Source organism: Melopsittacus undulatus, chromosome 2, assembly GCF_012275295.1.
Source record: "Melopsittacus undulatus isolate bMelUnd1 chromosome 2, bMelUnd1.mat.Z, whole genome shotgun sequence".
Classification (NCBI taxonomy): Eukaryota; Metazoa; Chordata; class Aves; order Psittaciformes; family Psittaculidae; genus Melopsittacus; species Melopsittacus undulatus.
In genome coordinates this window covers 37,695,064-37,719,698 of record NC_047528.1, presented here as the reverse complement: position 1 = coordinate 37,719,698, position 24,635 = coordinate 37,695,064, and the positions used below count along the sequence as shown (strand labels likewise).

General features: G+C 37.4%; 1 protein-coding gene across 5 annotated transcripts in view; it reads left to right on the top strand.

The window, feature by feature from the left end:
* PCDH9 (protocadherin 9) overlaps positions 1-24,635 on the top strand; it is a 699,618-nt gene that overhangs the window by 157,621 nt on the left and 517,362 nt on the right. Inside the window, exon 3 of one of the 5 annotated variants that reach the window (XM_031048076.2) lies at positions 16,320-16,336. The exons of the other annotated variants lie outside the window; for them this stretch is intronic. Within the exon in view, the coding sequence (XP_030903936.2) occupies positions 16,320-16,336 (17 nt within the window). The remainder of the gene's footprint in view (positions 1-16,319; positions 16,337-24,635) is intronic. 5 annotated transcript variants of the gene reach the window in all.

Here is a 24,635-nt window from a genome sequence, read left to right as displayed (position 1 = left end):
TAAATTACTTATTGCCCTTGGTTTCTTGTTAGCAAAGGATCACATGAAAAAAGTTTGGCCTGCCTATGGTTTTACCAGGATTCTTTTTTATTACCATAGAATCATAGAAGGGTTTATGTTGGAAAGGACTTTGAGATTGTCCATTTCCAATCCCCCTGCTGTAGGCAGACACCTTCCACAGGACCAGGTTGCTTAAGTGCCTGTTCTTAATATTTTGCTTGTGTATATATCGTTTCCTGTTAAAAAGAGATTAGAGAAAGAACATTACAAAATTAATTAATTCTTAAATATATAGGAAATATTTAGGAAATGCTTATTCTGGATTAACTAGGAACTAGAGGAACATTATGAAATTCAACAAAGGCAAGTGCAAATTCCTGCACCTGGGGAGGAATAGCCCCATGCACCACTACATGGCTGACCTCCCAGGAAGTTGCTCTGTGGAAACAGATCTGGGAGTTCTGATGGACAAGAATTGTATATGAGCCAACAATGTGCCCTTGTGGCCAAGAAAGCCAATGGTATCCTGGTTTGCATTAAGAACATTGCCAGCAGGTCAAGAGAGATAATTCTGCTTCTCTACTCAGCCCTGGTAAGGCCTCACCTAGAGTGCTGGATCCAGTTATGGGCTCCCCAGTACAAGAGAGACATGGAGCTTCTGCAGCAAGTCCAGCAAAGGGCTATTAGAACAATTAAGGGTCTGGAGCATCTCTTATATGAGGAAAGACTGAAGGAGCTGGGCCTGTTCAGCCTAAGCAAGAGAAGGCTTGGGGAGTCTGAACAATGTGTTTAAGCATCTGAAAGGAAAACCTCAAAGAGGATGAGAACACTCTTAGCAGTGCCAGTGATAGGACATGGTGGTGAGGTACTGGAATGGGTTGCCCAGGGAGGTTGTGAATGCTCCATCCCTGACGGTGTTAAAGGCCAGGTTGGATGAAGCCTTGGGTGACATACTTTAATGTGAGGTGTCCCGGCCCATGGCAGGGGGGTTGGAACTAGATGATCTTAAGGTCCTTTCCAATCCTTTCTATGATTCTATGATTCTATGAACAGGCATAAACTGAAACCCAGGAAGTTCTCCCTGAGCATGAGGAAGAACTTCTTTCCTGTGAGAATGACTGAGCATTAGAATAGGTTTCCCAGAGAGGTTGTGGAGTCTCCTTCCCTGGAGATACTCAAGAAGCACCTGTGCTGTAGGTGAAACTGATTGAGAAGGGATGTTGGATAAGATGACCCGCAGTGGTCCCTTCCAACCTCAACAATTCTGTGATTCTGTGAAATATATGAAAAGATTGAATGAGAGCTAGTTTTTCATAAGTGATAATACCTTTTTTTTTTTTCAATCTGAATACATATCTTGGGATGACTGATATACAGAAACTACACCTAGTTTCCATTGAAGACAAAGAGTATCTCTCTAAGTTTCTCAGCACATCTTGAATTAGTATCTATTTCTACAGAAGGAGTACTCAAAATGTTCTACTTTGAATCCACAGCCTGTTGGCAAACCACATTTACTGGTTTGCCCCTAGAGAGAGTTACAGTCCATACATAAAAGTTTCCTGATGATAACCTATATTTAGGCAAATAAAATATTCTTCTTCCTTATAAGGGAGAAAATACATATTCATTTACAAGGTCATGTAGGGATAGGACAAGGTAGTTTGGCTTTAAACTAGAAAAATTCCTTTACAAGGGCCTGTAGGGATAGGACAAGGTAGTTTGGCTTTAAACTAGAAAAGGGTAGATTTAGATTAGACATTAGGGAGAGATTCTTTACTGTGTGGTTGGTGAGGCATTGGAATAGATTGTCCAAGAAGTTGTGGATGCCCCATCCCTGGAAGTGTTGAAAGTGTTGAAGTTTTGAGCAACCTGATCTTAGTGGAAGGTGCTCCTGATTATGGCAGGGGGGTTGGAGATAGATGATCCTTAAGGTCCAGCCCAAACCATTGTATGATTCTATGAAAGACAGATACAGATCTACTGCAGCTAAAAAGTGTATGCATATTTCATGCATACACGTACTATTCCAGTGTTAGATGGACTTCAAATATTAATGAATTCAGGAAAGGCAAATCCCAATTTTCCTAGAAGACTGGCATCTAACTGTTCTTGCTTTAAAAACTAAAGAGGGGACTTTTTTCTGTAAAGCATTAGGACTAGTGCCAAACACTTTAAAGGTACTTAAAAGAAGCACAAGTGTTTTCATTATTTAATGAAATTAAGGAGAAAAAAAAAAGTATTTTCTTAATGAGAAGTAATGTTTAGCCATAGAGTTAACAACAGTGAGTATTGCATGAGTGTTTTTTTCTGGATTTCTTCATACTCTCTAATGTACTACTAGCTTTAGATCAGATGGCTGGCTAGCAAGTTCTTACCTTACCTTCATAAATGTACATATTATCACAGTGACTTTATTTCACTTATGAGTTAAAGGTGCCTGTTTTTTCCAGCTCTTAGCTTATCTTTTCTCTCTTTTTTTTTTTTTTTTTTGTAGATGAGTGCACCTCTGTTTATTTCTGTGTCAGGCTAGCTTTGTGTCCTGGTTTTGGCTGGGATAGAGTTCATTTTCTTCCTACTAGCTGGTGCAGTGCTGTGCTTTCGACTTTAGTCTGAGAACAATGCTGATAACACACCAATGTTTAATTGTTGCTATGTAATGCTAATCCTGATCAAGGACTTTTCAGTCTCTCATGCTCTGCCACTGAGGAGGGATACGGGAAGCCAGAGGAAAGCAGAGACAGAACATCTGACCCAAACAAGCCACAGGGGTATTCCATATCACAGCACGTCATTTCCACCATATAAACCAGGGGGCATCACACAGAAGGGATCTATTGGTACTCCAGGATGGGCTGGACATCAGTCAGCAGCTGGAGAGCAATTGTATTGTGCATCACTCGTGTTTCTTAGTTTTATTTCTCTCTCTTTTTCCTTTCATCATCATCATTATTACTATAATGATTGTTATTATAGTTTGCTTTATTTCAGTTATTAAACTGTTCTTTCCTCAACCCCTTAGTTTTACCACTTTCAGGTAATTTTTCTCCTCCCTGTCCCACAAGGTGCAGTGGAAGTAAGTAAACAGCTGCTTTGTACTTAGTTACTGGTTCAGGTTAAGCCACGACACTTTGTTAAATTGAAGTACATGTTTATATTGGCTTACCCCAAGATATTTTATCACTTAGGCAAAAATGTATGTCATGGAGGACATGGCACTACACACAGTGAGCAAATGCTGGGAAGCTACAGACAAGCAAATATATGGTGATGTTCAAAAAACTATCTGTCCTATCAAAACAAGTTTATATTCTGAGCTATGTGGTTTCTTCCTTTCCTAATGTTTTATAAGTGGGTGATTCTGCTTGCATGAGAGTTACTCACACTTTTACGATTCTCTTGAAATTCTCAATAGAGAATGCAAATAGCAAAAGGAGCCACCATCTGTGAAAAAGGGAACTGCTTCTTTCAGTGTGAAAATCTCCATAGCTTCATCTTTGTTTCCTTCTACAGCATACTCCCTCCAAAAAAGGAGGGTGGCGGATAGACCAAAGACTTGAAAAGCTTTGGAGGAACTGGTAGGCCTCTATGAGGGCCTGCTTCTGGTATCATTATTGAAGACCACTGAACTTATCCATATGAGTTCAAATGCATTAGAAATAAATGATCTAGGGATTCTGCATGAGAGATTTCTGTTTAATTTTAATCTTTTACTGTACTTTGGATGATCTAGCTTTTCATAGGGATAGTAATCATCTAGGTGAGTGTTATGAGTCACCTACTGAAAGAGCTGCTCTTATCTATTAAAAATATCTGCTATCCTTCCTAAATATGAAAAAACTAGAAGAAATTCTACCATATGCCTACTTTCTATAAAAATCAGCTAGATAATGATACCTCTGCTCTCTGATTAGTATTTGTTGACAGAGTTGCTATCAAGTGATTTAAATCTAAAATCTGCAAATATTTTGTCACTGTCAAGGTTACTCTCCAAATATTTGGAACATTATTTTTCTTTCTTGTGCTTGTAGGAATGTTTCCTATACTCATAGCTGAGGTCTGCTTTCTTACCAAAAAAAGATATGCCATATTTTTTGGATGCATATAACCTTTTGAAACTTGTAACTTGATGAAATCTATTTGGACTTGTTTTCATGGATCTAGCAAAGGGGAGTTCTGTGATCTTGGTACTCCTTCTTTGCTTAGTATCAGACTGTAGCTAAAGCCTGCATAAGGCTATTCAAAGAAAGTACTAGAAGAATTCTCATTATGAGTATTAGCTAAATAATTTGGTTTTAATTTGTTTAATTTTGAAAACCTACAAAAAATATTTCACTGGAATATTTTGTAAAATAAGTCAACACAAACAGTCAATTAATAAAATTCCTGAGCCAGTCTGATTCAGATGACAGGCATAAGTTTGGTTTCATACACTAAAAGTTGCATTAAAGTATAAGTAAATGAGAACACAGCTTTCTCTGTGTTCTAGGAAACTTGGCAACCTTCACTAGGGACAGTTCTACCAGCTATAATAATCGTATTATTATTATTGTTTCTTGCATTCCCTTGGCTGTGTGAAACATGATGAGTAAGAGCAGTCTCATAATGTATATTGATCATCCAAGTATTAATCTACTCAAACAATATTTACCATTCGCTTAGCAGTTTTCATTTCTTTAAACATTAAAGCACTTTTAAAAGTCTGAGTAGGTCTGTATTTTTCCATTTTACTTATGGAGAAAACCAAGCAGAGCATGGCAAAGTGGCTTTCCCAAGTCATGACCTCAGAAAGGTGAAGTAACTTGGGCACTCACACTCCCAGGGGTGGAAGAGGGGACAGTCTTGGCCAATTTCTCAAACCATGGTTGTGCCTGCTATTTCTGTGAAAGCACATTCTGTGTAAATGCCTCTCTATATTTTACTGTCTGAAAATAACAGCTTCTTCCAAGCTTGTTCTATCTCTCAGCTTTTTTGTCTCTACCCATCTTCGTGACTTTTCTGGGCTTGAAAAATACGTGCGAACAAATCAACCATTGAAAATTTTTAGGGCTGAATACGAGGTTTTCTTGCTCATCCTCTTGATTGTGGCATACAGTCAATCTTAGGAAAAGGTGCTTGTGGAGAAGTCTAGTTCAGCACTTCAGCTTTACCAGAGGTAGTACTTCATTTTTATCTCTTTCAGCCAGTACTCCAGCAGGAGTTTTCCAGGGGGCTGGGACAGTGTTTTGCACAAGATAAGATAATATAGTGCACACACACTGATTCCTAAAAAGTGTGCTTTCTAGCATACAACATTGATAGCACAGCAAGTAAACAACAATAACTACCACTCTGGCATATACTTCCACCACTATTGCTAAGCGACACTGCCATCCAAAACCTTTTCTTTGCACATCTGGGCTTGGGCACTGTGATTTATGGTCCACGACTGCAGTTTCAGCTAGTCTCCCTTGAACCAAATTTTGCTTTTAAAAAGACCAGTCTCTGCTTTGTGCTTTGTTTAAAAAAAAAAGAAAAAAAAATCAACTGAGTTTTCCACCAGATTTGTAAAGTTCCAAATCCTTTTGTTTCAGTGACAAATACTTCTTCCACTGAGTCCTTTTACATGTCAGGGTGGAACCATCCTCAGGCTGATTTAAAGGCAAGGGACAGAAATGGGCCACTCCAGGCTTCCTGTAAACAGTTCAGAGGAGAACAATGTTCTAACAGTTCCATGCAGTTTTTAGAGATGGCTGATTTGCTGGATTGCTGAGTCATTGACAAGCTGTCGTGTGAATGAGACAATAATTTCTTTCAATTAGAAACTCATAGGGACAGTAATATCCTTCAAATAAGAATGGTAAAATGAAAATTTGACTCCATTTCTGGAGGCAGATTCCTCTGCTGCAGTAGAGCAAACAGCAGATGATGCAACTGTGCATCTACCTACAGACATCAAACTTCTTTCCTTCTTTTCTTTTTCTTTCTTCCTTTCAGCATTTCCTAACTATCTTTTCTAAATTCATTTTACTGTTGGCTGACTCTCACTGGTTACCATAGCAACAACCTCTGGTAGCAGCAAGTCTGGGATGCCCTATGTGAGCATCTTCACATTTGAGCCTTGCCAAGGCTAGCTATTAATCCAGGGTTATATATTGGCTCAACACTGTAAGATTGCTCTATTTTTGCCCTTTAGTTGGCTGCCAGTACGCTTCTCCTGAGTTGGTTACTTCTTCACATTATCTACTGGACAATTTGGTGTTCATTTTCCATTTTTGATCTTTCCATGTTGGTTATTTTGAAAAACTGCTTGGCTTAAATATCTTTTAACAAAATAACATGCAAAAAGGTTGCATTAAAGAATCTTCTTATCAGTATGGTTTTTAATGAAAAGGATTTGAGATAATATTGTTCTTTGGACAAATATACACAGTTTGTTAGAACAAATCTCACTTGCAAGCTGTTTAAATTCTTTGCATGACATAACAACATTTAATTTTTTATTAGGATAAGGGGAAGAGAAATATATTTAGTGGTAGCATGTTTGGAGACAGGCAAGTATTATGGAGCAGATGTGAATGGTGCAGTACGTAATAGCAGGTGTAGAAGAGTATAACAGTCTTTAAAATTTTTAAACCCCCATATCCTCACCATAAAACAACCCCTAATAGCAGTTGAAGCCTTCCTGTAAAGCAGAAGTAGCAAAGTGGTTAAAAGTACTTGGTTGGGAAATGAAAGCTGAAAGACAAAACTGCAGTGCAGTGGTTGGTTTGATTTGCTGAATAAATTGCTATGTTCAGATTCAATTTGTATCAATAAGCAAAGCACTGTACACCTGCAGAGCCTGTCACACTTGGTATCCAAAACTCTGACACAGTTGATCTTAAACTATCTTTTTACTGTTGTCAATAATTAAAGCAAAAAAAAAAAAAAATACACCAAAACTCTAAACCACCCCACCAAAAAAAGAACAACTACTAAACTTACAGTGTTTTCATTTTTATTCCATATACATGAAAAAAAAAAGGAAAAAGTAATGTTTCTTTGGGCTATTTCCTTAAGGAAACACAATGCTTCTTTATAAATATATGGAATATTGCAGTATTCTCAATGGATTATTTTAAAAGTAGCCAAGGGGTACTGTTCATTCAGTAGAAGGATTTCTCTTTATTAAACCTGACTGAAAGCTAGAAGCATAATATGCTGTCTCCTTAATACAGTGGAAATTGCACTTTGATAATTTGCAGCTATGATGTAAAACGGGTAAATGTGAAGGCTTTTACATTTGCACCCAGGCAATTGATGTTTAGCACTGTCTGCAATCCCTGTAGCTTTTCAGGACTGAGAATAGGTGGTTTCTAGGGAGTGCTTTTCTTGGGTTTTGTTTTGGTTTATTTCATTGTTTTGGTCTTAAAACCCCTTTGCACATGTTCTGAAATGAGCAATTCATTCAAAATATGAACTCTCAATTTTTTTGTTTGGGTATTGTTTTGGGGGGTTTTAGTATTTTTTGTTTGGTTGGGTTTTTGTTTTGGTTTGGTTTTTTTCTGTTTGCAAAAATCCCTGCAGCTTTCTTTAGAAATTTGAGTTCAAACTGCTGTGATGGGAGTTTTCAGGAGAAACAGGACTGAACTCTTATAAATGATGGATGTAGAATAATATTTGTGGAGAAAGGGGAAGGATGGATCTTGAGATGAAGTATAATGGCTCCAAGGTGTAAGGTTATTTGGACCAAGCCTAGTAAATTTGCAGGGAATTCCTCAAGTGTTTAGAAACTTGCAGACCTGACTGAGAGGCGTATCAGCTTAATGTTTTCTGTTAGAGAATTTCATTTATTTCTAGGAGAATAGAAAGAGTGTAAAATAATTATTTGTTTGAGAGAGTAAGTAGGCTGCGTTGATGCTTAACACCATTTTCCTGACACTTCGTGCTGCTACATGCATACCTGATTTTAGTCGCAATTCTGCAGATTCTGTTTCTTGTTGAAGACATGCATCTATTTGTGTAGCCCAGCACTACACACAAGCTTTGAAATGCTGCTTATTAATTACAGTTCACATTTGTGAGGTTGGGGGTCAGGCTACTTATTGAAAAAATGATTCTTTGGCAAATTTCAAAAAGCATTTTTGGCATTTGAAACCAAAAAAGACTTATGGACAGTTCTATATACTTGTTTTCAGCCTTCCTTAATATTGGTTTAACACTCTAATATTTAATCAAAGTGTTTGATATTTAAATATTAAACATTGCCATTTTCCTCTGGACACTTAATATTAATATTAAACCAGTATTAAACCAGAATGAACATAGTGAGCATCTTGTTTAATTACTGTTAATGGTCCAGGCAAATTCCAACACTAAAATACCAGCAGTTACTACACATCAAATGGAAGTGTGATTCTGTTTATTCTTGGTGACAGGTATTTTCAACAGGTGAACTTAAAATATTTTGAACAGCTATATCCTTCTTCAATAGATAACTCCTTTACACTGGAGAGAAGTGTGGTGTCAGGATGAAAATTATGCTGTTTTTTATTACTGACAGAAAGAAGGTCTCCTTCCTAATACAGATAAGAGTGACAGCCTGAATTCAGAAGGGCATTACCAATTTGGACTATGTATCACTGAGTATTCTAATGTTAAAGACATTTTTAAAACATGTAGTTTTACCTGCAAATAATGGGTTGATAGTCTCAAAAATACTCAAAATACTATGTAAAATTAGTCTTAGAATTTTGTATTTCCATGCAAAACCAATATATTTTAAAGACCACATATAACTACTTACTCAATCTTCTGCATTAGTGGGGGGAAAAAAAAGTGAACAAAAAAGCTTGATTTCAGTAGTGGAAGAAATTCAGAAAACAGTCAAAAAATAAAAAAATATAGAGAGGAAAGGCCTTTGACAGTAGGTCTGACCAATCTGTTAAAATGGGTTAAACTAAGTTCTTTAATCTCAATCTCTAACTTTGTTCACAGACTTAGTTAAATTGGTGATTAGGCTAGCTCACCATATTTTCTTCAGGCTACACAGAAGGGACAATTAAACACTCTTTTATGTAGTCGCTGCTGGAAACAGTAGAACTGTACCACAAAGTGGCTGCAGCAGAATGTCTACATATTCACCTGAGTTAAAAAAAGGTATTTCTGAAATAGAAGTTCAGAGGCCAGTGGATTTATTGGCTGAAGCTGTGAAGGTGAATGGCTAAAAACAGGAGCAGTAGACATGGCCATTTGGCTGTAGAGATGCCAAAAAGAAAAAAATTAAAAAAGAAAAGGAAAAAAAAGGCAAAACTCTTTTAGTGTTCTAGGGATTTTTACACTGAGTTTGGGGTTTTTTTTCTGGTAATGTTTATTTCTGAGCATGAAAGCTGTATTTTGTATCCAGTTTTTAGACAAAGTCAGATGTCCTGACATTTACTGTAAGTAAACAGGATTGTGTGAAGGAAATACTTGATGACTCCCTTGTTTCCCTTAACAGAAACAGCAAGCAAGTTCTCTAGTAATGACAAAACATTCAAGATAAAATATGCATGACAGTATTAACTGCTGCAGTATATTAAAACCTAGATGGATTGCTGTACTTGTGTTATGCTTCAAAAGCATGATCTTCTTTTACATAATTTCTAACACATGGTTGTGTTAGAAACACCATGGATACTCAGCACTTGCTGTACAAAGAGAAGTTCGCCTGAGTTCCTGTCAAATCTCTGTTCATTTGTAGAAATCTTTAGGGCACTTTAGCCAAAAGGAATTTGGTCTTATGGTGCCAGCATGTGCTGCCAGCTTTTATTGTTCTACTATACCTATGTTCTTCACGGACAGGCTGTTCTCTGTCTTCCTCTACTTTTAGGAGCCTTTGCTCCTTTTGTTAATGAAGGTGAGAAATCTCTTCCTACACATCTTTATTGACTCTCAGGCTTTGGAGTGAAGGAGTAGTCCTCAGTTTTGATTTCTTCTTGTTTTTAGAACAAGCAGACAAGAAGTATTGACTTATTGAGCAAAAGAGATCAGACTTAGATGATGATGCAAATGATGATTCAGAAGAAGGTTTAAATGAAATGCCAATAAATATAATCACAGGTCATACCTACTCAGCTGTTTCTTGATCAGTTGGCATAGCTCTCTATGTGTTTACTACCCGAATCCATTAAGCACTTTGTTTGCAATGAAGACAGTTAAACTGTAGAAGCCAAATGCCTGAAACAAAATTAGTATGCTAGTCATGTAAATATTCTTTGGTGTACAGAGACAGCTTCCTGGGGCTGTGGCTTCTTGATAGGTAGGTAAAGACCTACAAGTCAAGAAGAAATTGAGAGGATATTCAAGGATCTTTCTGTTTTTATTGTTTGTGAGGGAAAGGATAAATAATGAATAACAGCAAAATAAGTCTAGCAGTGAGAGGCTCATTTTTTTTGCCAAGAGATGAGCATTTGCTTCATTCATGCATCAGAAGTCTGCAGTTTGTTGTCAGTGTTTTCCAGTCTTCCAGTACAGACCCCTGAAGCACACTCACACTACTTGTTCTTGAGAGTATATTGAAATAATGACTGTAATTCAGGCAGAGCAGAGTAGAAAAGGGAGGAACTTCTAATCTGTAGTGGCTAGGTAAGTACTGTTCATGAGCTTGCATTTACTTGCCCTTTGCTAAGATTTTCTTTTTGTTGGTATTTCATTTTCCCAAGGTGCTATCGTGTGTGTGCTGCTTTTTAAATCAAATAGAGCCATGTCCATCCCAGGGAGTTTATGAGGAACAACTCTTGCAACCTGATTTGCTACTGTCTTTCTTAAGCACTAACAGATAAAAACAGTAGTATTCACATTGCCAAAAAAAAAAAAAAAAGCTGCCTCAGCTCCTGCAGAGACTGGGACATGGGGTGCTGGAGGGATTTCACCTAAGATTTCAATATGTGTGGTCAGTGAATTGGTGAGCTTTCTGAGGTGGATAGCTTATAGTATGAGAGTGATGTATTTGCTTTCTCACAGTTTTTGGATTTGGGAATGGATGTAGATGTTGGCCTTCCTCTAAATTCTGCTCCCATAGAGAGCTCATATTGCTGCTGTGCAAAACTCCAGCTGCGCTTTCTTTATCACAGGAATTTTGGGATGGAGTTACCTGGTAATTCTCATTCACTTCCAAAGAGCTCATTTGCAACACACAGTTGTTTTAGATACTTGACAGTGATTTGATTGGTTATTATTTCGTTTCAATCAGATCACATATTGCATGCTACAGCAAACTGAAAAGATTTTATAAACACCTGTTCCAAATTGTGGGCTTATGAGTTAAATTTAGATAAAATATATTTTTAACCATGATTTTTTGTTATCTGTGGTCTTTTTTCTCCTTGCTTCTTAATGGGATTTCCCTCCCCCTTCTTTAATTTGCATTGTTGGGTCCTTTCACAATTCCCATTAAATACATAGGATTTTAATACAAATTGAGAAATAGAGATGAGCTACTTGTTTATGAACATTAGGGATCTCAGGTGATGGCCACCTGATTTTCCTTTTACATTATGTTTAGTTTTAATCTTATTTCATTCTATTTCTTTAATATCCAGATAACATTATTTGCAGTAAGTGATGAAGGCAGTGGGTCCAACTAGTGGCCATTACCTGCCATTTGTGCCTAGTCTGCATTCTAATCCATTACTAGCAAGTGATGTTTTAGGTTAATTTATATAAAAATGTAATTGTATTTTGAAATTTGTAGTCCAGTAAGATATGCCACTGTAGAGAATGTAGAGGCTTACAAAAGTCCATGCTTTAAAAATAAAGGGAAAAGCCTTCCAAGTTCTTTTCAAGCAACTCTTTGCAGAATGCAAGCGAACTACATACACATCATGAAAGCAGCGTATGATAGACATCAAGGAAACCCTGGAATATTTCTGTTTTTTTTTTTTTTTTCACCAGATAGTTTGAAAGTGTCAGATAAAGTCTATGTTGTTCTTTTCATTTTAACTGGAAAATTCTCAGCAATACCTAGGTAGCAGGAGGAAAATATTCATGGGTTATGTTATAGTCACAGTTTCTTTCATTTCCCAAAATGCACAGCTGCTGTGCCATTTTAAGATTTAGAAGTCACTGCATTTACGTTTTAACGATCAATGGCAGCTGTTGATCTGAGTCATTAATGAGATTTTGACTGCATCTGCATTTAAACCGTGTATATTTTGCAAGAGACAGAGTATGCTTGGAAAATGAGATTTCTGTCATGGTAATAATGAAGAGTTTTACATGCTTGAGCTGAGAGGATTCAATCCTCTACCTTGTGGAAGGCTACAAAGTACAAACTTTCTGTTAAATGAGAAGGGGCAGAAGGAGAACTCTTGTTGGGATTTCAAAAAGAGCCCCTTGGTCTATAGGCCCTTAACTGAAAGTACCTGCCACTGTCATGGTAAGAGTAAAGTAGCAGGAAAGTCTCCTCAAAGTGAATTGTGATTTCATAGCTCACTTGTTTATCTAAATGCTATCTATTACTTCCTTTGAGGGCAGCAGAGTACCTTGATAATGACAGACTGAGTGCATACAGTGTCACTTGGGGGATGTTTAATATAATGTCATAGATATTTGGGTATAGTTAAACTGTTCTTAAAAATTGCGAATAATAACCTTCTCAAACAATGTCCAAATTGTAATTCTGTTCCATAAAAATATCTCCTTATAATCAAGTTTTCTTATATTATTATTTTTTAAGATTGTGAGAATCACTTTCTGTATCAGCAATAACTTGCTTACAGGTTAGTAAAGGAAAAAAAAATCTTTTTCAAGCTACAGAGTGAATTTCTAGCAGGGTTTGCCTGCTTTCAGACTGCCTTCTCTGATGTATGCCTTTTATTAGCCTTTCTATCCTTTCAGCTCAGACTTCTGTTTACTTCAGATCTTTTGAAATTCCTTTGGTTAATTTCTCCTTGAAATAGGGTAAATGAAATCCCCAATCTAACAAAAAGATGGAATTTTCCAAATTAGAAGTTGGGGAATACCTGCAAAAAACCCGGAGTGAACCATGATAAACTCTTGTAGAAGTGCTATGATGTTGTATTTAGGCCTATTGAACAAGTAGTTACAGGGGCCTCACTGGGTCCTTAGTATAAAGGTGTATCTTTTTCAGGCAGTTGGTAATTAGAAGCTAAACAGGCCAATTACTGTTGCAAAGCCTGAAGTACTATCCATTAGTACATGTGAGAAGTAGCTGGGAAGAGCTATATAAAGATACTGACAAGTGATTGTTTGCAGAACTGCTGGGACCAGTCTACTATTTCAAATAGACTCTCATAAAGACTAAATCTGTAAATTGCCCCAAACATTAAGTAGAGAAGTAGCAAGACAGCAAAGTCACAAATCAACGAAATACTATCTTTCTTTCAGACAATATATGCCTGCTACTGCTTCCTGGTAAGGCAGAGGCAGCCATAACCACCACTTTGGGAAAAAAAATTGTTAAAAGGTCCAAAGTCACAAATAATGATTGCTTTATAGATTATTGATTATTTGGAGTTAACTGGGTCAGAATTTGACTGGCATGAACATTTTAGGAACAGATACTATTCTAATTTGGGCAGAGAGATTAAGGACAATGAGAGATAATGCTAAGGTTGACAAGAACAATGACGTCTTTTTGTCATCTCTTTCAAAAATTATCCACTGCTGATTAAGATAATTTCTTCTTTCCATTTGTCCTATACAAAGTTTTAATTTGGCCAAATGCCAGCTCTCAGTTCTTCAGCATCATCACCTCATTTACAGTGGAGAGCTTATCCTTTGGTTCTTGACATTCTGTATTGTAATTGAAGTCTCTATTGGCACTAAATCTTGCCGACTGGTCACTGCAGAACTTAATAACTAGTGAGAATTAAATAATTTCATACAAATAACTACAACTGTAGCAGACACATTCCCTTGAAGAATTTATGACTATGTGACTGTGAGTCTCAGTTCATTATGAGATTGGGAAGAGGACAAAATATCCATAGCCCAAATGTACCTTATGTCAAAAATACAGATGTTGAAAACTTTGGACTGTAACATGTTTAAGACTTTTGACATCTCTACATCTTTATCCCATGTCAGGAGTTCATAGAATCGAAAAGACATGTAAGATCAGTTAGTGCCATATCTACCTGTCATCCAGGGATGGTGATGCCATCACTTCCCTGGGAAGCCTGTTCCAATACCCTCTCTGTAAAGATTTTTTTCCTAATATCCAGCCCAAACCTCCCCTACCACGACTTGAGGGCATTTCCTCTTGTCCTTTGGCTTTTAATTTAGGAGAACAAACTGACACCCACTTTGCTACAACCTCTTTTCAAGTAGTTGTAGAGCGAGATAAAGTCTCCCTTGAGTCTCTTTTCCTCCAGGATAAACAACTCCAGTTGCCTCAGCTGCTCCTCCTAAGACTTGTGCTCTAAATGCTTCACCAGCTTTGTTGCCCTTTTCTGGATCCAATCCAGCACCTCAATGTCTTTCTTGTAGTGAGGGGCCCAGAAATGAACACTGTATCTGAGGTGCAGCCTCACCAGTGCTGATTATAGGAGGACAATCACATTGCTAGTCCTGCTGGCCACACTATTTCTGATAGAATCCAGGATACTGTCCTGGGTTTGACTGTAAGTTATTTTTCTCCTTCTTAGTAGATAGTGCAGTGCTGTGCTTTCGACTTTAGTCTGAGAACAATGCTGATAATACACTGAAATTTTTAGTTCTTGCTAAGCAATGCTTACCCCGATCAAGAGCTTTTCAGTCTCATGCTCTGCAAGTGAGGAGGGACACAGAAGGCCAGGAGGAAACAGGGACAGGACACCTGACCCAAACTAGCCAAAGGGGTATTCCATACTACAGCACATCATGCGCCATATATAAACTGGAGAAGTCACCCAGAAGGTCCAAATCACTGCTTAAGTCAGGCTGGGTATCAGTCAGCTGGTGGTGAGCAATTGTATTGTGCATCACTTGTGCTAATTGTTTTCTTTTTCTACTTTCTCCTTTTAGTTTTATATTCTCTACCCTTGTAATTTCCCTTATCATTATCATTATTTGTGGTAGTAGTAGTGTTTTTATATTATACTTTAGTTAGTAGACTGTTTTTATCTCAGCCCATGGGATTTACATTCTTTTGTTTCTCCTCTCCATTCCCTCCAGGAGCTGGGTGGAAGAAGGGAGGGGAGTGAGTGAGTAGCTGCATGGTTTTCAGTTACCAGCTATGCTTAAAAAATTACAGTCCTTCTTGGCTGCCTGGGTACAAGCTGGCTCATATTCAGTCAGCTGTCAAACAACACCCCCAGGTCCTTTTCTGCCAGGCAAGGTTCCAGCCACTCTTCCCCAAGCCTATAGCATTGCATGGGGTTGTTATGACCCAAGTGCAGGTCATAACACTTTGCCTTGTTGGACTTCATACCACTGGCCACAGCTCATCAATCCATCCTGTCCAAATCCTTCTGCAGAGCCTTTCTACACTCAGGCAGGTCAACACTCCAGTCTAACTTTGTGTCTTCTGCAAACTTACTGACAGTACACTTGATACCGTCATCCAGATCATCGATAAAGACATCAAACAGATCTGAGCCCAACACTGAACCCTGGGGAACACCACTTGTGCCCGTCAGCTAACAAGATTTAGTTCTACTCACCAGCACTATTTGTGTCCAGCCATGTAGCCATTTTTTTACCCAGTGAAGCATACATCCTTCCAAGGTGTGATAAGCCTGATTTTCCAGGAGAATCCTGTGGGAAATGGTGTCAATGACTTAAGTCAAAGACTGAAGTCCAGGTAGGCAACATCCACAGCCTTTCACTAAGGTGACCACTAAGCAGGTCACCTTGTCATAGAAGGAGATAGGATGAATCAAGCAGAACCTGCCTTTCACAGGCCCATGATGACTGGGCTTGATCACCTGATTGTGATGTACATGCCACATGGTGGTACTCAATATGATCTGCTTCATAACCTTCCCTGGCACTGAGGTCAGACTGATAATAGTGTAGTCCCCCAGATCCTCCTTCTGGTCATTCTTGTAGATGGATGTCATGTTTTCTAACCATCAGTCAACTGGGACCTCCCTGGTTAGCCAGACTGCTGATAAGTGACTGAAAGTAGCTTGACAAACACTTCTGCCAGGTCCCTCAGTATCCTTGGGTGGACCCCATCTGGCCCTGTAGACTTATCTGTGCCTAAGTCGTGTAGGAGGTCACTGATCATATACCCTTGGATATGGGGGCTTTGTTCTTCTTCCCATCTCCGTCTTCTGGCTCAGGAAGCTGGGTAGCTAGAAGACATTTGGAAAGACTGAGGTAAAGAAGGCATTGAGTAACTCAGAAGTCACACTGAGAAGTCACAGAAGCCTCTTCTGATAATGGTGTCCACTTGCATCCTCTTCTGGTGACATAATGGCTGCTTTCTACTTTGAGATCTTTTTGAAGAAATTAGTGAGTTAAAAAAACTGAGTTGTCCCTGCCCATGGCAGGGGGGTTGGAACTAGATGATCTTGAGGTCCTTTCTAATCCTAACTATTCTATGATTCTATGTCTGAACACTGACAGTTTTGGAGATCAGGAGATTAGAGAAATGAAGAATAATAGCTCAAGAGATAGTTTTGGTTACCTTGAACTGAAAATCCAATGAATTTAATCAACTAAATAAAATAATGATCCAGAATGTCTATTTCAGCAGTGGCTGAACAAAGTCAGATTGCCCCAAAGATTGTTTGGGGGATTTTTTCATAATTCCTCTTACTAGCAATGATAATACCAGGGAAAAGGAATAAGCAAGCAAGAAAACAAACATCCTATGTGGTAACTGTCCACTGCAAAACATAAGATGACCACTCTGTAATGCCCCTTCTAAACTTTGAAAACTGACCTTCCTGGTTAGAGAAAACACTATCTAAAAGCAAAATCATTATTTTAGATCTCATCTTACAAGCACCTTACACATGTCAGTAGTGAATATAATGAAATTTATTATATGGGTAAGGGTAGCACATCTGGGCCCTTAGACACTTAGGACTCCTGAGTAGAGGGTGATTTTGAGACATGAGTAGATTTGTGGAAGTCATTAAAAATCTGATATTATCTACATTTTAATACTGGAAAATCTTAACGTTCATTCCATATCAGGCAGAAGATGTGTAGAAAGGAAATAGTAATAGATCATATTTTATGCAATAGTACCCAGAGTTAAATTTCTGCTGGGCCAATAGAAGCAGAGGATTTGTTATTATCTTTGCTACTGCTGGGACCATATGGTTTATTTTAGAATTAAAAAAAAATAATTAAAAAGGTTATATGAATAAACCATATGTGTATATTAAGTATAAGTTACAGTTATAAGTATACTTGAATATTAGTTATGTTTAGATTTATATTAAGTATGGTTAAGTATTTCCAGTTGTTCACCACTTTCATGGAAATGTAGCTCATGTTCTGACGAAAACTGCAAAATAAAAAAGCTGTCCTTTAACATTGGTATCTTCCAATCACACCATTCCTGATTGAAATGCCTGAGAAAGAGGAGCTTTTCAGCCTTAGGAAAATCAATTCAGAACCATTAAGTATAGCTCAATCTCCTGTACCAGAGGGGGGAGGGGGGGAGGGGGGAAATAACTTTTGTATTGAGGATAAAGTGTAGCGTATATCAAATCCCAAATAATGTATAGAGAAAGCTATGAGCAAAAGAAAGTGTTCTGCATAGAATTGAATATGATTGTGTATATTATATAGATAAAGCTGTAATAGACTGGAGAGCATAAAATTCACTAGGCCTTTGTTTCAGTATGCCTAAGTTTCACCTGTGGTACTGAATCCTAACTTGTAATTGGGTGACATTTCCATGTCTTCAAGGTTCACTTTTAAAAAGTGCTGTGTGTAACATTTCTCACACTCACTTTTTTGTAATTTAAAATAGGCATGAATTCCTTTTTCTGTTTTAAGAAGGCATTTGCCGTAGTGGAAGCAGATGTGATATACGTCCCAAAATTCATTTCAAATATACAGTGACACCAAAAAAAGAGCGTGCCTTTCCTCCAGCTGAGATGCTAAAATCTATCCCATTCGTATTTCATTCCACCACAATTCTACATGATCTAATTGGTTCTGAACTTCTAATATAAGAAGATGATTTTAATGCTAAGAGAAGTATATTTATTTATCCATACCAGGCACAATAGGTAACAGAATAACACACACCTGCTATGAAATATAGGAATAAAAGCATAATACATTGTTTAGATTTAATATGCAAAACAAGAAGATAGTATGCATTTGTGTAACATGAATGAGGTAATGTGGGGAACCTAATTTTACATAGCCATAAAGGAATACTTTATCTTTTGTTTTAATATTTGACTGACATTTATGCTGCTTTGCTAACAGAAACTAGTTGTAATAGCTTTCAGTAACTGTGTAGATTTTTCATATGAAAATAATATTTTAATTCAGGCTGTGCTTTCTAACTGATGACAAAATTTGGAAGAGAGAACTTGACTTGAAAAGGTAAACTCGTGTCCTGGTTTAAACCCAGCTGGCAATTAAGCACCACACAGCTGCTTATTCTTTCTGTCTTGGTGGGATGGGGAGAAGAATTGGAAGAGTAAAAGTAAGAAAATCTGTGGGTTGAAATAAAGAAAGTTTAACAGGTAAATCAAAAGTCATGCATGCAAGCAAAACGAAGCAAGGAATTAATGCACTACTTCTCATGGGCAGGAAGGTGTTCAGCCATCTCCAGGAAAACAGGGCTCTATCACCCATAACAATTACCTGGGAAGACAAACACCATTGTTCCAAACATCCTCCTCCAATGTTCTTCTTACCCCAGCTTTATATGCTGGGCATGACACCATATGATATAGGATATTCCTTTTGGTCAATTGGGGTCAGCTGTCCCAGCTGTATCCTCTCCCAGCTTCTTGTGCACCCCCAGCCTACTTGCTTGTGGGATGGCATGAGCAGAAAAGGCCTTTTAAACACTGCTCAGCAGTAAGCAAGACATCCCTGTGTTATCAACACTGTTTCCAACACATATCCTGCCAAAACAAAGACAGCTAGCAGATTTGACAAGGTAACATTGGCATCTAGGTGAAAACTTTTTTGTTGCAAACCACTGATCATTTAGCTAAATCTGCTCTTCCCCAGTTCTTTCACAATATGAAATATCGAGAAAGAAGCAAGCTTAAAACTAAGTGGTTGTTAATAAAAATTAAAGGCAAAAATATAGCTGGAATACAGTATTTATGCAGTATTAGGGTATATTTTTTTTTATATGTGTAGTACTTAGTAAAAATATAGCACACTTTTTTTCCCAGTAGATGGCTTTAATATTAAAGGTATTTCATTGTTTCATGATACTGGAATTGTTATCAATGAGAATTAAGTCTCAATAAAAATGTAAAAGGTGAAGAAGAATACACATGCCAATTATTTTGAGCTCATGTTTGTTAATACTAATAGGCTGGAAACACTTTTCACATTCCTGTGAGACCAACGGTATTACTACTTTTTATTAACCCATGTAAGATAGGATCCATTTCTTCTAGGCTTTTTAAATTAAATTCCTTGTTGTTGATAATCAGCTCCTCCTCTTTTATTATTGAATGTTGTACTACAATGGCATATTTATGCCAGAATGTTTTCAGTGCATGTTCTGTAGACTGCATTCAGCCTAAAACCAGTCTCGTAGAATAACTGTAAACCCTCAGACATACTTAAACCATATGGTGAGTGCAATGCAGATACCTGAAAAGGCAGCACTGACAAGAATGTGTAATCCACATGGTGCTTTGCAGTGTTGTGCAGGATACACCAGCTTAAGATGGCAAGGGTAGAACATATACTTTTTATGTTACTTTAATATTTCCTTTCCCAGAAAAAAATGAGAAAATAATAATGGGACCACCTCTGGTTAGTGAGGCATGCATCTGAAAGTTGAGAAAAATAAACGCTTTGAAAGCAGAAGCAATTCATGGAAGGACAGCCTAGGTTGGAAGGGACCTAAAAGGTTACCTGGGCCAACATTTTATGGGGGTAAAAGGAGCCTTGATGAGATTACCTAGTACTCTGTCCAACTGAATCTTGAAAACCTCTGGTGATAGAAGTTGTTAGGGAAGCAGGAAGACAAAGCACACTACATCTTTCTTTGCAGTAGCTAGTCCCATCTTAGCTAGAATTGGGGTTGCCCACCTCCTCTGAAGTATTATCCCTGTGTCAGGTATCTTCACTGTCTCTCTACAATGTCCAATTCATGAGCACTGTCTGAATTCAGCTTTTCATCAGGGCAGTTACAGCCCTCCACTGTTTTGTTCACCCAGCTAGCCCTACAAAGGCAGCTGATCTATGTGCCCACACCTTCAATATGTTCACTTACTTTCTAGCTATGCTCAGACCCCTACAGAACTTACCAAGTTTTGTAGTGGGTAGGTGTCAGATGAAAGCAATGGTAGGAGTTAACCGAACCTGTATAAAGATAACAGTATGGCTTATCTCCCTGCTATTTGTTTTAATAGCTTCTGTTGAATGAGGCCTCTGACAAGCGAGTTGAATCTGAATCTTTAAAAATTGTAGGTGATTTTAATGCTATATAATTAAATTGGCTTTTAGTATAATACCAATAATAATAAATAGACTACTACCATTTTCCTCCAAAACTTCTGTCAGATACTTAAAATACTTAAAAGTTTTCTTCTCCCCACCCCTTGGCTTTGAGAATGTAATCAAATTAATAACAGTAGAAGGAAGAATTATTTGAGAATACTGTTCAAAATCAAAATTCTTATTCTATCAAGTATCTTTCACACTCTCATTTTGATTCAGTTTTCAGTTAATGCATCTGACTTGAGGAGTTTTTTTCTGCATGTGACTATCATTATTTGCTTGCACTGAAAGTCTTTGTATAGGAAAGAGCTGGGCAAAGGAAAGCTAATGAATTAGAAAAGAAATGGTTTAAGAACAAAGGGAGGAAGAAGAACACCTTATCTCTCTGAGCAGCAAGACAGGCAAAAAGGGGAAAAGATGTGGTAAGGAAACTGGAGAATAACAAGAATAAGCTGCAAACTATTTCGTTTGGGGACATTGCATACATCTTGCAGCTGCAGGATGCGAAGCAAGATGTCAATAGCATAGCTGAAGGTTAAGGTAGGGCTTGAAGAAAATTGGGACACATGGAATCAAATGCATAGCTGTCACAGCAAAAATGTATTTGGTTCTGTGCCTAGAAATATCACAGTTGCTCCAAACACATGCATGGTGCTATATAGCTTACGGCAATGGTTATACTAATTGACAATAGATGGCAAATCCAGTCCGCTAACTATAATGGACTGGAGTGGAATACAGTAGAACATAGGACAACTATTCTGCAAAAGGGAAGACCAAAGTACTAATACTAGGATTTCATAGGAGACACTAAGATGCTAGTGTAATACTAAGATAATAGTAAATGGAACAGAGTAGTGATTCATTATTACAGTCTTCCTCCAAGACTGCAGAGATGTCTTCAGAGAAAATGCAAACAAAACAAGCAGAGCAAATAACAAAATAATAAAATAGCCAGACATAGAAAAACCTGCTTCCAGGGAACTTTTATCTAAATTCTTTCTTAAAGTATTGTCTCTTAAATCATGGAACATGGCATATAACCTCTCTTTCAAAACTTTTTAACTGTTAGTCTGCGTAAGATTCCCAAGAATATAAAGAGTTGTATGTGCCAAGTGCTTCTTTGAATCTTGGTGAGGTCTTGACATCAGTGACATCCTGTGGCATTGAGTTCTATAATCTAATTATGTGCTGCATTAGAAAGTATGTCCTTTTATAAGATTTGGAACTGATGCTTTTCACTTTCACTTAGTGTCCTTTTGTTCTTGAATTACAAGATGCAGGACTATAGAAGCTCCTGATCTATTTTCTCTTTGCCACTTACCATTTTTATACTTTCATCATATCCCTCTTTATTCATCTTTTTTTCTAAGGTTAATAATTCCAGGTTTTTTTCAGTCTTTTCACATGAAGGCTTCTCTATCCGCCTAATTATCACAATCGCTCTTCTCTGAATACTTTCTAATTCAGTAATATCCTTTTTGTGATGGGGTGACCAGTACTTCACACTGTTCCAGAGGAAGGAAAATTATTGATTCATATAATGACATTATATTTTCTTTCTTATTCCCCAACTTCTTTCTTATGCACTTTAACATTTTACTTGCTTTTTTTGACTGCAGCCGCACATCAAGCAGGGCTTTTCATTGAGCCGTCTGCAGTGAGCTGTTTTTTCCTAAGGTGTTCCCAGGTGTTTTTTCCTAAGTTAGCACTTTTAACTGAGATCTGTGGTAAAGGGAATTATTTTTTTACAGGCTAGTTTGGGGTGGGTTTTATTGTCAGAGTTTTGTTTGTTTGGTCGGTTGGTTTGGTTTGTTTCATCCTTAGAGCAATGTGCATTACTTTGCACTTAAAAAAATGATTTTCACCTATTTTAAGATGGCCCATGCATCTAGCTTGGTCACTTACATCTTTCCTCTAAAGTTTCCTGTCTTCTTCAGACTTGATGAACAGAATTTTTTTTTTGAGTGATCAGCAAATTTTGACACATTGCTGTTCACTTTGTTTTTTCACATTAATTGATATATTTTGAACACCTGGTCCTTGTATGGTGCCTTGAAGCACCCTGCTGTTAACTTTTCGCTATAATGAAAATTGACAATTTATTTGCATTTTTTTTATCTTCAAGAAGTTTTGTTTCATTTTGCATCCCATCCCAAAATGACTTTGTCTCTGACTGAAGTGGAGACTGAGTCAACCTCTTGAGAGGAACATTGTTCTTGCCACATTTACCCAGTTACTCTAACAAGGTTAAGGGCCAGATACCCCCACAATTAAATCTAAATCTTTGAGAGACAACTCTTCTCTTTGTGACCACAAGTATGGAAATTAGGAACAGATGATGGAAACGTAGTTAATTCATTCAGTATGTTGGGCAGACATATTCAAAATTAAGATGGGAGTAAGCTTTCAGCATAGCAGTTCTCAACACTGTCTTGATGATAATCCTAAAACCCAGGAATATAATCAGTCTAAATAGACAGGATTATAAGAGTCTACTTCTTACACCTAAGATTTTCTGTGAAGATAAGGCTAAAAAGGAAACTAGTGTTAAAGTCTGGGCAGCTGTTAATTTTTCAGACTTCCTTTCAGAATCTGATATGAAGCAAAGTATATTAAGATTTGGAATCCCCAAAGTTCTTGTGGAAAAGGGGAAAGGCAAACTTATTTTGAGGCTATTTATGTCCTGACATCCCCTAGGCCTGCTTATTTCCTGGTATCTCTCTTTCTTTCTCTCAAGTGTTCTCCATCCTCTCCCTGAGAGAGTCTATGTCTGCTTCAACCCTGACTGCCTACAGTATGCAACAGACTCCACCACCTTTCTTCACAAAGAAGATTGCTTGCGCAGAAAAAGGCTCCTCCGACTGCTTGGGACACCTTACACAGATGTATACCCCTGCCTTGAATTCAGAATGGACACTAAAAGAGTTCCTGTATATATTGGTGGAAATGTGATCAGTCACCTGCAACTCAGACACTACCTGTTTGGTAAAGGAACAAAAAGGACAACTTGAACTTCTTGTGATACTCACAAAGTTTTATCTGAAGGAATTACGGTATTTTCAATACCATAGTCCATCTAACCATAAACCAAACTATTCTGGGGGAACAGAGGTTGAAAACAGGTATCAAGTCTTTCTTTTCTGAACATGCCTATCAAAATGCTAGTAAATCCTCTACAGCTAATACTGGAATCTAATAAGATTTGAGGGCAGAACATGGAATATAACCTATGTCTATCTGTGGACCAATTATACATACATACATTCATGCACACATATTTCTGTCTGTCTATATGACTATATATACTATATATATTCTTATTTCTTGAGCAAGCTATTTTGACATAGTCACATATAGGGTGCTGAATTATGACAGTGAAACTTGCCACAGTGACCTTTTTTTCACCCATATCAACACAAAAATTATCAGTATTGTAATAATAGCACAATCAAAAATATAAGCATAGTTTCTTATTGAAAGAAAGAATGGAAAGAAAACTTGGTGCTTTTCACTGAATTTTAGAAGGTTCTAAAATACCACATTGTGTGTGCAGCATAAGAAAGTGACAGGGATAAAACATAAAGTGTCAAGCCCCACCTATTAATCAACATAATGCTATATAAATAACACTTTTGCATCAAATATAAGTATAGAAACTGTACTGTGTTCCACTTAGTAAATTTAGAGGGAAAAAAAAATTTATACTAAAAATATGAGCTCACTGCAGTGAACAATTCAAAGCTGAATGCTTTTCAAAATATATTTGAAAAATAAGCAGCAACCTAATAAAACATTACGTGTGTAGAGTTTGCCAGCCAAACCTAAGAAGATGACTTAGCATTAAGTGATTGAAGGCTGAGTTTTCCAGAAACAATGCATGTAGAAAACAGTGAAAATACTGTGCCTGCTGCTGGCTTCATACCAAAAATATCCATGCTTTGCATTTGGTGTGGATTAATATACCTCTTGAATGTGTGTGCATTCAGATAGTAGTAGGAGATAAATATATACCTTTTTAATGGTGCATTACCATTTGGGAGAATATCACAGAATACTTATCAACATCTCTA